This window comes from Mustela nivalis (genome assembly GCF_964662115.1).
Source record: "Mustela nivalis genome assembly, chromosome: 10".
Taxonomy (NCBI): Eukaryota; Metazoa; Chordata; class Mammalia; order Carnivora; family Mustelidae; genus Mustela; species Mustela nivalis.
This window is the reverse complement of record NC_139029.1, coordinates 78,402,538-78,419,027: the sequence shown is the minus strand read 5'-3', so window position 1 is coordinate 78,419,027 and position 16,490 is coordinate 78,402,538. Positions and strand designations below refer to the sequence as shown.

At 38.9% G+C, this 16,490-nt stretch overlaps 1 protein-coding gene across 1 annotated transcript in view; it reads left to right on the top strand.

The window, feature by feature from the left end:
- Positions 1-16,490, top strand: part of ALG14 (ALG14 UDP-N-acetylglucosaminyltransferase subunit) — an 87,997-nt gene that overhangs the window by 29,091 nt on the left and 42,416 nt on the right. The window contains exon 3 of the mRNA XM_082688761.1: positions 4,247-4,378. Within this exon, the coding sequence (XP_082544887.1) occupies positions 4,247-4,378 (132 nt within the window). The remainder of the gene's footprint in view (positions 1-4,246; positions 4,379-16,490) is intronic.

Sequence of the window (16,490 nt, the reverse complement as noted above, 5' to 3'; positions counted from 1 at the left end):
AACAGCCCAAAGTGTCATTCAAAGAAACAGCTTTTCCTGGGTCCAGAATCCAGGAAAGACTGACCCTGCTTGGGTTGTATGTCACTCCTGAACAAAATATTGGGTCTGGGGGTGGGAAAGTGTTGGCTGAAGCTTCCTTTATGTCCTGTATCCCATTAGTAGGACATGAAAGAGCGTCAGGGACATTTCCCTCAAGGCAAAAGTATAAGCTAACAAAAACAATATGTCTATGAAGATGCCTTCATTTGGATTTCTCAGATGCCGCAACCCCTAGGAATGTCTGGCCAAAGGTCATAGCCAGGCCTAAATTTTAGCTTCCTGAAACTCTGTCCCATTCTTTTGTCTTCAGAGGAACTTTTGTTTTTTTTGTTTTGTTTTGTTTTTTTGTTTTTTTTTAAGATTTTATTTATTTATTTGACAGAGAGAAATCACAAGTAGATGGAGAGGCAGGCAGAGAGAGAGAGAGGGAAGCAGGCTCTCTGCTGAGCAGAGAGCCCGATGCGGGACTGGATCCCAGGACTCTGAGATCATGACCTGAGCCGAAGGCAGCGGCTTAACCCACTGAGCCACCCAGGCGCCCAGAGGAACTTTTGTTAAAACCGAAATACAAGCTGCCTATTGATAATTTTTCCTTGTTGACTTCTTTATGTGTTTGTTTATTTAATATATAAAGTAATTTTAAAAACTCTCAAGATTTCACCATGGCCTAGCCTTCAGTATTTTCTTTAGACAATGCAGGATATCACATACCCCAGCACCAGTTTCTGTGTATCAAGCATAGCTAACCTGAGAGCCCTGTTCTTATCAAGATGGCCCCAGATTCCCATTCACTTAACTACACACCTGCCTAACAAGTCTAAACAGAAACTGTGGGCACAGAGATTTTCCAAGCAGTTCTGGATGCAGAATGTGATGCTCCGCTTGCTCTAACCTAGCAGGCTCCCTTCACTTTTATGCTCAGAACTCAGAGCCTCGGGGACACTCCTCTCATGGATCTGTTTTCTGGGGAGAAGACTTACAGGACTAAGAAACTTCTTGAGGCCCTTGTGAATGGTCAGTTCACAGAGAGAAGTCTAGGCTATCTACCTAGGACACATTGTTGGGGTCGGGGGATGGGGCATTGGTCCTGTTTCTCCAGGCCCTTAGAACTTGCTTCCTCCTGGCTCCAGCTATGTATAAGCTCCCAATCACCTGCTTTGCTTAGGTTTTTTTCTCTCTAATCCCAGGAATTCTGTTCAGTTCAACCCATTTATGGAGTGGCCTCTACAAATAAGACCCTAAGTGTACAATCTGAAAATTGTCTTCTTTGTGCCCTTTTATGTTCTCCACCTAAATACATCTCAGCTAGTTAACAAAAAGATTGGGTTGGACGCGTAGGTGGCTCAGTCGTTAAGTGTCTGCCTTTGGCTCAGGTCATGAACCCAGAGTCCCAGGATCAAGTCCTGCATTGGGCTCCCTGCTTGGCGGGGAGTCTGCCTCTCCCTCTGACCATCACCGCACTTGTTCTCTCTCTCTCAAATAAATAAATCTTTTTTAAAAAAGATTGGATTAATTTATATTCACGTGCAATAAACAACATATTGAATCACTCATTCAATAAACATTGATTGAGCATCAGCTTAAACCAGGTACTTTTGTTTTTTTTTTTTTAAAGATTTTATTTATTTCTTTGACAGACAGAGATCACAATTAGGCAGAGAAGCAGGCAGAGAGAGGGGGGCGGGAAGCAGGCTCCCTGCTGAGCAGAGAGCCCGATGCAGGGATTGATCCCAGGACTCTGAGATCATGACCTGAGCGGAAGGCAGAAGCTTAACCTACTGAGCCACCAGGCACCCCTAAACCAGGTACTCTTAATAAGCACTGAGATCGGGGCACCTGGGTAGCCTCTGCCTTCCGCTCAGGTCATGATCTCAGGATCCTGAGATCAAGCCCCATGTCAGGCTCTCTGCTCAGCAGGGAGTATGCTTCCCCCTCTCTCTCTGCCTACCTCTCTGCCTACTTGTGATCTCTCTCTCTTTGTCAAATAAATAAATAAATATATATATTTTTTAAATCAGCACTGAGATGGCAGTGATTAAATTTCCCGGCCTCCTCAAGTAAGTTACATTCTAATGGGGGAAACATAGTAAATAAAATGAGTATATAATATGCCAGTAGAATGAATGGAGTAATTTTTTTATTAACATATAATGTATTATTTACTTCAGGGGTACAGTTTTGTGATTCATCAATCTTACACAATTCATAGCACATACCCTCCCCAGTATCCATCACCCAGCCTCCTCATCCCTCCCACCCACCTCCAGTGAGTGGAGTAATTTTAAAACATTAAGCAGGCCTGCTAATGGGAGAGGGAAGAGTATGTGTATGTGTGGGGGCAGGGGTTATCTTAGAAAGGTTAATTGGGAAAGGTGCCTCTGAGCACCTCTGAGCAGATCTGCTTTTGTAGTGAGGGAATGGGGGGGGGGGGTAGAGACAGATTTAGAGAGAAACCTTTTTGGTAGGATTTCCAATTACATGAACTTCTCATCAAAAAATAATAATGTAGGGGCACCTAGGTAGTTTAGTCAGTTAAGCATCTGACTTCAGCTCAGGTCATGATCTTGAAGTCCTGGGATTGAGCTCCACATTGGGCTCCCTGCTCAGTGGGAAGCCTGCTTTTCCCTCTCCCTCTACCCCCAACCCCCACCTCATGCATGAGCTCTCTCATGCTCTTTCTTTCTCTCTCTCTCAAATAAATGAATAAAATCTTTTAAAAATAATAATAACATAGGGAAGATTTGTATGGAATTTGGAGATGGAGGGCCTCTCCAGTATAGAGCTATAGGCTGGACAGCTGCACCGTACAGACTCTTCTGTCCCCTGCCGGTTGGGTTCATGGTTCTGATCCCTTGCCTAACTCCTCACCACTGCTCTTCCCCAAGCTCATCATCACCTGACTGCTTTCCCGTTTATGTCACTGGTAGAAATGTCAGCTTGGCTTTCTTCCCAGCTACCACTTACAGTCTCATCCTTGATGGTAATGTGGATTCTCCCATCATGTTGCCCTGGGCTCTTCTGAATAAATTCCTTTCCCTGTGACTTGGAAGAACCTACTCATTGTCCTGCCCTGTGAATTACTGTATAGTTTATCATTCCACTGGGACACTTCTGAGAACAGAAGGGGCACTAGGGACACTGTTAATAATTATGCTGGGCCTACAGGTATAGACTGGGACTGTCCTCTGCAAACTGGGTGATTTCGCCATAGATACGCGGTCCTTGTCCCAGTTAGTTCCAGGCACAGGTGAACCGAGACTGCCCATTGCTAGCATCTGACCAGGAGGCTGAGGTTGGGCTCTGGACATGTGCGTCCAGAAGTCAAAACAGAGGTCATCACTCTTTGGTCACTTGCCTTATTTTTCACACTCGGGCCTATTTTTCTAGTTTCCGTCTTAGTGATCCCTCAGTCTCCATACCAGGACACACCTCCACTACTTTTTGTTCCTCTTCCGAGAATGGACAGAGACTTCCTAAACCTCTTTTGTCTCCTCCTTTAAGCTGCTACCTGAGATGAGATGTAGACTGTTCTATGTCCAGGTCTGAGACTGCTGTCCTCAGGCCCAGACACCCTTGCAAAACCCCTGCCAGGCCTGTGTGTTTGCCCCTCTGGAGCAAAGATGGAATCTGAGGAGCTGGCTTCTAGAGTTAGAGTTGAACTGATTGCCCTTCCAGCTCCTCAGGACACTAAAAATATCCAGAAATATGGTACATTGCTTCTTTACAAAATTATATGCTAACAGGTTAAAGAGATTCAAGGGACATGATAAACACTCATGCTTTTTTGAAGAAAATTTTATAGATACTAAGATCAGTCCTCAAAATTGGGAAGTAACATCCAAAAACCTTCTATAATAAGATGCAGCTGGGTTATTTTTACCCTAATAACAAGTGACATCTTATTGGATTCACATGTACTTTGCAGTACAGGTTCCATAGTCCTTTAGCTGAATTTCCAAAAAGTTCTGAAAGCTGGGGGTAGGAGTTCAACGTTTGTGACAAGTTCGACAGCAAAACCTGAATTTGAATTGGTCTGAGTCTCTTATAGTCTTTATTTATTCTATTTAATGTGAATGTTCATGTTTTGCTACAGAAATATTACTATGTTTGGTTACTTCCCCCAAACTTCAACAGTGGTAACTGTTAACTGTGTTTACCTTGGGTATCAGTGGCCCAGTTGATTTGGATGTTTACTATTTCCTTCTAGCTTTCCGAATACTACATTCACCGCATTCCCAGAAGCCGGGAGGTTCAGCAGTCCTGGCTCTCCACGGTGCTCACCACCCTGTACTCCATGTGGCTGTCCTTTCCCCTGACTCACAAAGTGAAGCCAGATTTGGTACGTATAACCATCACTAAGGGGAGGGCAAGTCACACTCCCGTATGTAGATCCTTTATTAGTAATAGACCATAGTGTTTTCATCACCAGCTACAACTTCTCAGTGTGCCAGATTTTAGACTAGACCTTTTACTAACGTATGCTAAAATTTATCACACAATGCACTTTGCTGAAAGAGTTGAAATATTTGTCTTCCCTTTCTAGCCGTAACTTGAACTCTAAATTTGCCCTTTTCTGTCCCTTCTCTTTGTGGTGGTAAGCCCCGACCTAACAGTATCTTTAGCCAACTTGTCATTCTATTCACCTGTGGCTCCTGAACCAACATCATGTGCTTATCAGCTAGAAGAGAGCCAATTGCTTATTCCTTTTCAGTACTTTTTGTTTTTGTCAGGATTCTCTTACCAGATATGGTATGTAGTGGGATGAATGTTTTACACACCCAAATTTTCATACGAAAGTAATACAGGAAATAGAAATATAAAAACTTAATGACTATACTGTATTCAACTTTACGTTCCTTATCTACATTTTCTGTGGTCTTTAAGATGAAGTTCTGTTATTAAATTCCAAGTGCATTTTAGTAGACGATGGAGGGCAATAGATATGTTATCATGATAGTGTACACAGTTCTTTACTACTTTCATTCCTATTTTAAGGCAGTATCCATTAATTTGCATAGCCAAGAAGGAAACTCTTTATTTGTTCTCCACATACATGAGTTCTGGCACAGTGGATGTTCTCATAAGTAGCTGAACAGAAGTGTATTTAGGTTGATTTTGAAAGATCTCTATGAGTTTGGGCATTGCCCTTTATAAGCTGGATTTACAGTTCAAGTCTCTTCTTTGGATGAAAATTTATCTGAATATAGTATCTGAATGATACTGCATGAGTAGGTTAGATTGTTTTTAAATGATTTAATTTACAAAAGTGAAATACGCAGCTCTTTTTTTCCTAAATTTTATTTAAGTAATCTCTATACCCAACGTGGGGCTGGAATCCATGGCCCTGAGATCAAGAGTCACATGCTTTCCCACCTGAGCCAGCCAGGTGCCCCAAAAGATGAGCAGATCTTAAGTGTATACTTTGACTGTATCCCTATCAAGATACACAACAGTTCTGTCACCCCAGAAAGTTTTCTCCTGCTTCTTCTCATTCACCTTCTGACCCTGAGCAGCCACTTTCTGATTTCTGTCACCATAGATTAATTTTGCTTATATTTATCTTTAAAAATTTGACAAAGTGAATTTATTTCATAATCTCCCACCACATTTTTAGTATGTAGAATTTAGATATTTCCCTAAAAGATCATTATTGCCCAGAAAATTTTATTTATTTCTAAAATTCAAAAGACAGAACAGAAATCAGGAAAAAATGTCTTGACATTTTCAGCAGGAAATTTGGATTTATATTTTACTACATCACTAGAGGCATGGCCACCATCACTGGCAACAGCTAGCTGGAGTGTGGTTTAGGACTCTAAAAGGTTAAGGCTCCAAAGGAAGTAGTGACTGGTAGATGATGTCTGCCACGGGACAGAGGAGCTCTGCTGACTACCGAGGCGAAGTATTTGATACCCTTGTAGCGAAGTAACTGGTGGGACATTAGGACACTTGGTCCCAGCCCCACTTTGGCTTTTATATCATTTTCGCCAATTCCCTTCTGGGCCTTATTCTTTACCTTAAAACGAAAGGATTGTACTAGATATCCTCTCAGTTCCCTTAGTCTAAAATTTTCTGAATGCTATAAATTTGCTAGTAAAAAGTGGAAGAAAAAAAAAAACTATTATGTTTCTAAAGGAATAATAGTGAAAGGGGCAGGAGGTGTGAGATTTTGAGCTGAGATAGTTAAAAAAACTGTTTCAAACCTGAGCATTATCCAATCAGCTGTTCTGACACAGTTGACCTCACAAAATTAATTTCCACTTAATGAAATCCCCTTTGCTTTACAGAGAAAAGGTAATTATTAAGAGGCCTTTTTTACTACAACATGTGGATCTCTCCTGTGGTCATCCTTGGCTTTCTTATGCCTTCTATCACAAAGCTCTATTTCTTCTTTACTTGTTTGTTTTTTGTTTTTTTTTTTTTAAGTGAAAAAAAAACCCCACTCTTGAAAGGGATGCCAGTGTCCTACCTTAAATCAGTAGAGTTATCTTAACAGCGAGGTGTCTTTCTGCTCTGCTATAAAGTGGGCGCACACCTGTGTCACCTGCACCACTCAGCTGTCTCTGTCCCTCACTGTGCCACTATAAAATATAAACACGGGCACTTTCTTTATTGTTCCAGAATGAGTGCTGAAGAATGTAACATTCTAATGTTTTTCAAATGAAAACCCCATCTGGTATATAATAGGTACTACTTACTGAGCACACACACGTGCCAGATGTGGTGTTGAGTGCTCACATCCCTGCCACCTGAGGTAGGTACTGCTATTGTTCCCATTTAGTGAATGAGGAAACTGAGGCGCTGAGGCAGGTGGTTACTTGCTCAGGGTTCACACAACCAAAAAATAACAGAGCTAGGACTAGAAGCCAGGCCTTAACTGATTGCAAAGCCCAAGGTGTTAACCACTGAACTGTATGCCACCATTTCTGGCTCACACCGTGGATGCTGTGTTCATTCATTCCAATTAAGAATCAGTTGATACATTATGTTTTAAAATAAATTACATGAACTATCACTCCCCCTAAATAGTAGTATAAAATGAAAGCAAATGCCAACAACTCAAGTACCTGCTTTCATAGCAGATTTAACACTGATGTAATTGAGTGATAATAGCATATTTCAAAATTAAATGTCATGTGTATTTGTCAAAATATTTTTAAAACAAAATGGATAGTAAAAATAGGGGGAAATAGTACCGTTATAGGAAGTATAATTACAGAATTCTACAAATGAGATTAACTTGGAAAATAAAAAGAAGTTTATATTTACCAGTTTCCTGTTACAGAAATATGTATAGATAAAACCATTGTGAGGATATGGACTGTTTCATGTCTTAACTGACTTTTTGGATGAGAATAGTAATCCAAAACCTTAGGTCATTTTAAGGAAAAAGTGTACGAGTCCATTTGTTGAGTGTATATTAAACTTCATGCTTGTTTCATTCAAGCCAATTATTAAATGAAAAGCTCATCTTAGAGAAAAATTTATAAACTCTGTTTTGGAGACCTCAGTCAATCTCTATCAGTAAATCGGAAAGGATGGTTTCTTCTTTTACAACATCATCAAATACTTTTTAGGTGGTTCTGATACTTCACACATCATATTTTGTAAGAAACAGGGTTTTGTCAGCCATTTGTGAATAGATGTCATAAGTTCATAAGACTATTGTTGAGTTTGAAAAAAAAATGGAACCAAAAACAGATCAGTAGTTACCAGCATCTGGGGATGGGGGAGGGACTGACTACAAAAGGACGTGAAGGAGCTTTTGGGGGGTGAAAAACTGTCGTATATCTTGATTGTAGTGATGGTGGCTAGTTGATTATATGTGTTTGTCAAAACTCAGACCTGTACACTAAGAAGGATAACTTTTACTGTATGAAAATCATAGTTCAATAAATTTTAATTTTAAAAAAGGTGAAATGGATAAAATATGTATTGTTGCCAAAAGCAGCACCTTTGGCTTCCAGTAGTCTTAAATGTGGCATTTCACGATCCCTGTGATCTTTTACTGAAAGTCATTGCTTACCGCTCTTGATACTAATCACCCCAGTGTTTATTATAAGGCCTAGAGAAGTGGAGCAAATTCCTGAGTTGACAACATTTGTCTAAAATTTCTGACATAGGGACGCCTGGGTGGCTCAGTTGGTTAAGCAGCTGCCTTCGGCTCAGGTCATGATCCCAGCGTCCTGGGATCGAGTCCCACATCGGGCTCCTTGCTCCGCAGGGAGCCTGCTTCTCCCTCTGACTCTGCCTTCCACTCTGTCTGCCTGTGCTCGCTCTCACTCTCTCTCTCTCTTACAAATAAATAAATAAAATCTTTAAAAATAAATAAATAAAAATAAAATAAATAAAATAAAATTTCTGACATAAAATGCAGCACCTTTGTATAAAAAATACGGGTCCAGGAGCATGAGTAGTAGCAAAAATGACATTTCATCAAATGAGCTGAGACCTCTGGTCATTCAGTCACTTATTATTCACTTATTATTGTCTGTTTTTTTCTGTTACTTTGGAATCAGCAAATAGAGTTAGTCAAATTTGGAATCCTGTACTATGTTTGATTTATAGACAAGTCCATCCTCAAAGTGGTAGTTTTTAAAAGGATACAGCAAGTGCCTGCTGTGTGCTATTTTTCCACTTGGATATCTAATAGGCATCTGAAACTTTCTTGTCCAAAATAGTAGATGTTTCCTAGTCTTTCCCCATTTTAGCAGATTTGCTCTAGTGAAATCCCTGGGAGACGTCTTTGATTCCTCTTTCCCACACCCTACTTCCTGTGTTCAATAGCACATCCTTCCAGCCATGTCTTTGCAGTCCATCACCTGTGTTTATTTCTGTCCATCTTCACTGCCACCGTGCCGTCCAGCACCCCCATTGTATGATCTCCTGACCTGTCTGCGTGTGGAAGGAAGTTTGTGACCACCTGCAATTTCTTTACCTCTTAACAATCAATGTAAAATTTTTTAATGTAATTCATATTCTGTTACTTTACACTTAAAATCCTCCAGTGGCTTTCTGTGCTGTTAGAATAGAGTCCAAACTTAGTGTAGCCTGTGTGCTCCGGCCCTGACCTGCTTCTTTGACCTCTTTTCCTCCTCTCTTCCCTTTGTTGACTCTATGCCAGCCACACCTGCTGCCTTTTAAAAAAAAAAACAAAACAAAAAACCCAGCTGATTCATATCTCAGAGCCCTTGTACTTGCTGTTCTGTGTTTGGGACTCTTTACTCCTGATATAAACATAACCAGATTCGAGCTCAGATATTACCTCCTTACAAAGGCTTGACTCCTAGCACTTCTCCAGCTAACATCTGCATCCCTCGATCACATCATCCTGCTTTATTTTCTTCGTAGTACTAATCCCAATCAAAGTTCTCTTTTTTTTTGTATTTGTTGTCATTCCATAAGGAGGTGTGCCTGCCTTGTTCACTGTTAGGAAACAGTGCCCGGGCCATGGTAGCCTCTCAGCACATCTCCTGTTCCAGTCACTGTGCTAGTTACTCTGGGTGCAAACATAAGTGAGACGTGGGCCTTGCCCTCAGCTTACACTCTAGTGGAGGCGACAAATGGGAAAGTAATTGTAATTCAATATGCCAAGTTCCTTAATGATAGCAAGGGAAAATTGCCATAGAAGTATCGGAAGAGGATGTCAGTGGTTGGTTCATTCCCAAATATTTGTTGAGGATATACTCTGCCAGGATTTATACTGTGTGGGAGGTGTATAAAAGTAAGCACAGTAGACAGCAGTCTTGCCTATAGCTGGATTGTGATAGTGTGATAAATCTCTGGGGAGTGGAGTAAGGTTTCAGAATAGAGATGGCATTTAAGCAATGGTGGACAAAAGTTAGAGAACAAAAAGAGGTCATTTTAAGAAGAGTGAAAGATTAACAAGTCAGCTGAGTCGGAGAATCACATAATGTACATAAAGTTGAAATCTTTGGACTTATACCTTTATTAATTGGCATTTTACATATAATATTTTATTGTTACTAGAAATTAGTACCTGAAACTTAAGAACTTAGTACAAGTAATCAGTAGTCATTTTTACAAAGCTAAGTATCATAGGTACTGTTAAGATGGCATATTGGGCTTTTTTTCTTTATAATCCCCACAAACAGACTTTTCTCACTGAAATCCCAATAGTTAAAGGAAATAACTACTTAACCATTCTATTGATTATAATATTGATTCACGAGAATGGATCCACCTAAAAGTCATATTTTTAAGAAAAATAACATTCATTGGGGGGCGCCTGGGTGGCTCAGTTAAGCGTCTGACTCTTGATCTCAGCTCAGGTCTTGATCTCAGGATTGTGAGTTCAAGCCCTACAATGAAAAAAAAAAAATTATTGAGCTATTCCAGTATGTCTGGCACTCTCCTAAATACATACATTAACTCATTTAATTTTCCTAACAGTCTTCTAACATAGTACTCTTTATATTCAGCCAAGAGATGAGAAGCCCAACGTCCAGAGAGATCTAAGTAACCCAGGTCACAGAGCTAGTCAGTGTAGTTAACTCTGGTTCTCTTTAGAAGTGTGTCGGTATCTGCCAAAATTAGCTAACTTGCTCAATTCAGAATTTAACTAGTCTTTTTTTGTTTAATGTCTGTATTGCAGTAGGAATTGAAGGGGATTAATGCAATATGACCTATGGCCTTGAGAAGCTTTTATTTAGTTAACTTCAAGAAAAATAAACAACAGGTAGACATGAAATGGAGAGTAATTCTCCTGGAAAAAAACTATTTAGATCAGAAATTGTTCTTCCGTTTCTGCAACTACAATCTTATTCTGCTAATCAAGATATTTTTTAAAAAAACATTTGGACATGTTTTTTTTTTTTTCCAGCTTTTTTTTTTTAACATTTTGAAATAATTACAGATCACAAGAAGTTGCATAACCGAGAGGTTCATGTACTCTTCACCCTGCTTCCCCTAATGGTGGCATTGTGTATAACTGTAGTACAGTGTCAAGGCCAGAAAATGTATATTTGTGTGAAACTATTAACCAGACGATAGACCTACTCACTTTTCACTGCTTTTTTATATACATCCATGTATGGTTGTATGTATGTGTATGTAGAGTTCTCTGCTACTTTATTCATGTACTTATTTGTGTAATCACCACCAAAATCAAGATTCAAAACTGTTCTGTTACTGCCAAAGAACTCCCCTGTGCTTCCTCCATCCCTCTCTCCTGGCAACCACTGATTGTATATCATATCAATAATGTTCTAATCTTTTTTTAAAGATTTTATTTATTTATTTGACAGAGACAGCGAGGGAGGGAATACAAACATGGGGAGTGGGAGAAGGAGAAGCAGGGTTCCCACTGAGCAGGGAGCCCAATGCAGGCCTTGATCCCAGGACCCTGGGATCATGACCTGAGCCACTCAGGAGCCCCAATAATGTTCTATGAATAGACTCAAACAGTGTGAAACCTTTTGAGATTGACCTTTTTCTCTAAGCATAATGGTCTTGAGATTTATTCATTTTTTTTGCATGTATCAGTAATTCCTTTTTATTGCTGAATAGAATTCCATTGTACAGATATACCACAGTTTGCTTAGCCATTCATGCATTGAAAGACATTTTAATTGTTTCAGTTTTCTGCTGTTACAAATAGAGCTCCTATGACCATTTATGTACAGGTTTTTGTATAGGTATTAAGTTTTCATTTCTGTAAGCAAATGTCCACAAATGAGATTGCTGGGTCTGATAGAAGGTTCAAGTTAAATTTTGTAAGAAACTGCCAGACTGTTTTCCATAGTAGGTATTACCACTTAACATCGTAAGATGTTTTTTTTTTGTAAAATTCTTTTGTTTATTTATTTGACAGAGAGGGAGAGAGAGAGCACAAGCGGGGTGAGTGGCAAGCAGAGGGAGAGGGAGAAGCAGGCTCCTAGCTGAACAGGGAGCCTGACTAATGTGTGGCTTAATCCCAGGACCCTGGGATCATGACTTAAGCTGAAGGCAGACGCTTAACTGACTGAGCCACCCAGGCACTCCTATTCTTCTTTTTTAAAATTGTTTTAGCTATTCTCGTTCCTTTGCCTTTCTGTATAAATCTTGGAATGAGCTTGTCTATATGTCCAACAAAATTTTTCTGGGATTTGTACAGGAATTACATTATATGTATAAATTAGTTTTGAGGAAATTGACATCTCTACTATGTTGAATATTCCAATCCATAGCCAGGGTATGTCTCTCCATTTAATTTAGGTCTTCTTTTATATCTTTCATCATCATTGTGTAATTCTCAGTATATAGACCACATACATATTTTTTAAATTAATATCTTGGTATTTTACTTTTTTGAAATGATTATAAATTATAAATGGTATAATGTTTTTAATTTTGGTTTCTACATGTTTGTTGCTAACATACAGAAATATAATTGATCTTTGTTTTTTATCTCATATCCTGTGATCTGCTGAACTCATTTATTAAATCCTAAGAATTTTTTAAAAACAGATTTCCTGGGACTTTCTGGACAATCACGTATTTTTCAAATAGAGAAAGTTTTTCCCTTCCAACCAGTATATCATTTTTTTTTTCCTTTTCTTGCCTTATTGTACTGGCTAGGATTTCTAGTATTATATTGAATAAGAGTGATGAGACAGGCACCTTTGTCTTGTTCCAGGTTTTAAGAGAAATGCGTTCACTCTTTTACCACTACAGATGATGTCAGCTATGGGTTTTTTATAGATGTTCTTTGTCAAGTTGAGAAAGCTTCCCTTCTGTATTAGGCAGGGTTCTCCAGAAAAACTGAACCAGAACCAATGGTACAGGATTTTACTTAGCCTGTTTGGTTCTAGTCAGGTCTTCAATTGGTTGAGTGAGGACCATCCACATTAGTAGGGAGAGCAATCTTCTTTACTCAGACTGCTCTTTCAAATATTAATTTCACCCCAAAATACCCTCACTAACATAGCCAGAATGGTGTTTGGCCAAATGTCTGGGCTCCCTGTTGCCCAGTCAAGTTGACATGTAGTATTAACCATCACAGCCTCTGTTCCTGATTTGCCTCAAATGAAAAAATAATGTCATTAATGACAGAATGAATTTTATCAGGTTTTTTTTGCATCGATTAACACGATTCATGTGGTTTTCTTTTACCTGTTAATATTGTGCATTGCATTGATTTTCAAATATTGAAATACACTTGCATTCCTGAAATACATCTCATCTGATCATAATTCTTTTTATATATACCTAGATTTGACTTGCCAGTAATTTGTTGAGAGTTTTTATAATGATAGTCATGAGGGGTATTGGTCTTTAACTTTCTGTTTGGGACTCTGATTGTCCCATTTTGGGCTTGAGATAATACTAGCCTTATCAAATGATGGAGAAATGTTTCATCCTTTTTGTTTTCTGGAAGACTGTTTGGAATGATGGTAATTTTCTTTTAAGTGTTTGGTAAAATTCCCCAGTTAAGCCACGTGGCCCTGAAGATTTCTTTTTCAGAAGCTTTTTAGTTGTGGATTACATTTCTTTAATAGAGTTTTCAGATTATCTGTCTCATATTAGGTGAATTTTGGTAGTTTGTGATTTTCAAGGAGTTGTTCCATTTTATCTAAATTATTATGTAAAGAGTTGTTTGTGGTATTCCTGTATTGTATTCCGTTATTGTCCCTTTATTTTTTTTTTACCAGCTTTAGGATCTATAGTTTCATCCTCTGTTTCTTTCTTATATTGACAAAGTCTTTCTTCTCTGTTTCTCTTTTTACATTTGTCAGTCTTGCTAAAGATTTATGAATTTTGTTGATCTTTTAAAGAATCAGCTCTGGGGTGCTTGGGTGGCTCAGTTGGTTAAGGCTTTGGCTCAGGTCATGATCCAGAGTCCTGGGATCAAGCCCTGCATCTGGTTTCCTGCTCAGTGGGGAACTTGCTTCTCCCTTACCCTCTCCGTCTGCCTGTTCATGCTCTCTCTCGCTCACATCTCTCTCTCAAATAAGTAAAATCTTTTTTAAAAAATAAAGAATAAACTCTTTGTTTTGTTTGTTTTCTCTGCTCTTTATTATTTACTTTCTTCTGGTTGCTTTGGGTTCATTTTGTTCTTCTTTTGGTTTCTTAAGGTAGGGTCTCCAATTATTGATTAAAGACCTTTCCTCTTTTCTAATATAAACATATACTGCTATTAATTTCTCTTTCAGCACTGTTTTAGTGTCATCATACAAATGTGGATATGTTGCATTTTCATTTTCTTTTGTTCCAAGTATTTTTTTTATGTCCTTTAAGACTTCTTTGACCCATGGATTTAGAGTCCTTTGCTTAATTTCTAAGTGTTTGGAGATCTTTTTTTCTATTATCCTTGTGTTACTGATTTCTAATTTGATCCCATTGTGGTCAAGAAATATGTTGAGGTTTGTTTTATGATCCAGAATACAGTCTATCTTGGTGAGCATTCCATGGGCACTTGAAAAGAATGTGTATTCTGCTGTTGTCGTGTGGAGTGTTCTGGAATTGTCTGTTGTCTTGTGAACGAAGTGATTGAATTCGTCTGTATCTTTGCTGACGTTTTATTTAATACAACTACTGATAGCCATGGGAGACATGGAAGACTTTGTTGGCCCTTCTAAAACCAGGGCTAAATAGTCCCATTGATACTGGCCCTTCATGATCTGTATTATGTCCTTTTTCCCCCAGTGTAATGGACATGTTGATTTCGCAGTAGTATGAGCTCCTTGTAGTTCACTACTTGCATCTTGAAACCCAAAGATTTCTTCACTGTTGCATTGTCTTTAGTTTCTCCTAGGGGTAGGAGTCTTTGAATCAGTCTTTGAGTGAGTGGACTAATTTCATGCTCTCTTGAAAATATACTCCTGAGGGGAACTTAGTTTGTTTCAAGGAGAAGAGAAAGTTGAATTTGAGAGATTGCTAATCATTTCACTGCAGTAAGAGGACTGCTTCTGTTGGGGGGAAAGATCTGCACAGTTCTCGAGGGCAAGGCTGTGTATTTTTGTGTTTCCCATGGTCCCTTCCTAGAAAAGTGCCTTCCACATATTTGTGGAATGACTTAAAAATAAATGAATGAATACTGGATGGTGTGAGTCATCACAAAAACAAAGACGCCCACTCCCTAAAGTGGTACTCTTCTCAGGCTTTATGGAGAGTCTGCAAAACCAGAAGGGTTTCCCGACTCCGCAGTGTTTGATTACTGGCTTCTTGCCAACCTGGCTGTTGTTAAATGAAATACTCAAGGATAAGAGCTCTGCATATAAAAATGAAACCTAATTTAATTTTTAATCAAGTAAAAAATAAATTTCAGATTCTACATGTATAACAAATTGGAAAGAAATGGACCATTTCAGCCTAAAACTCTGCCTCTTTGCCTGAAGCTGGTTTAATTCACCATGACAAATTTAGATGTATTTATTACATGTACACTCATGCTCTGTATGAAAGAAGGCCATTATTTTACTTAGTCATTTTTTCCCATTTTCCGTACCCAGTTTGAGCTGTGAAATGTCTAAGTTCAGTAGCAAATTGATGACCTAGAGAGTGGGTTATTGTCCGTAAGTGGGATACTGTGATTTTTTTTCATTAGATATTTTCTGTGGTGAGCCACAAACTGGGTGGCACTGGGATTAACACTGTTTGCATAGTATATAAAATGTTTATTGGCCTATTGATTGACATGTGTTTGAAACATTAAGAAGAGTCAATTAACTTCTTGTTGATATGCCAGAATTCTAACAGGAACTTTCTTTTTCCCCTGAGTTGCTGTTAGTTGGATTCTCTTTGTATAATGACCTTCATCTGGTATTATATTTTTTGGTGATCAAAAACCTTTATAAATGTTCAAAGGAAACCTAGCTGGACAAAGAAAAAGTCAGCTAACCCAAGATGCCTATCTATAAATGGAGTTAAGTGAGAATAAGATTTTTCCAGCCAAGTCAAATAAGAAATGATTAGACCACAATTGTCTACTGCTTCATGTTTTCCAGGATTAAGGAAATCATACTTGGGAGACATTTGTTTAAATTTGTCCAGTTCCTGTGCCTCTGTTAACCAGTCCCCTGTAACACATTAAAATAATGCCAGTGTTCCTTTTACCCAGCTTGTATTTCTCCTCGACGCAAGCATTATAAACTTAGCAACACTCATAAAGATAGAGAAGAACCAACAGTATATCGTACGTGCATTTAGCAAGTCTGATGATGGCCAGAGTCCACTGTAAGAAGTGATTCCATGTGAAAATCCTCCCACGTATCTGGTTTCTTATGACTGACAGGCTGCCTTTCCCAGCTGCATGGTGAAATTACCAGCTGTGCCACTGTCACATTGGCCGGGTGACAACCCGTAGCTGCTTCCATCCACAAATGCGGTATTTAATTTAAACGTTATGACTTCTGTTTCACATTTTGAGTGACCTCAGAACAAAATCTGGGGCAGAGTTAGGCTGTATATAATCAGAGATTGTTTTGAGTTGTTTTTATTTTTCTCCCCTT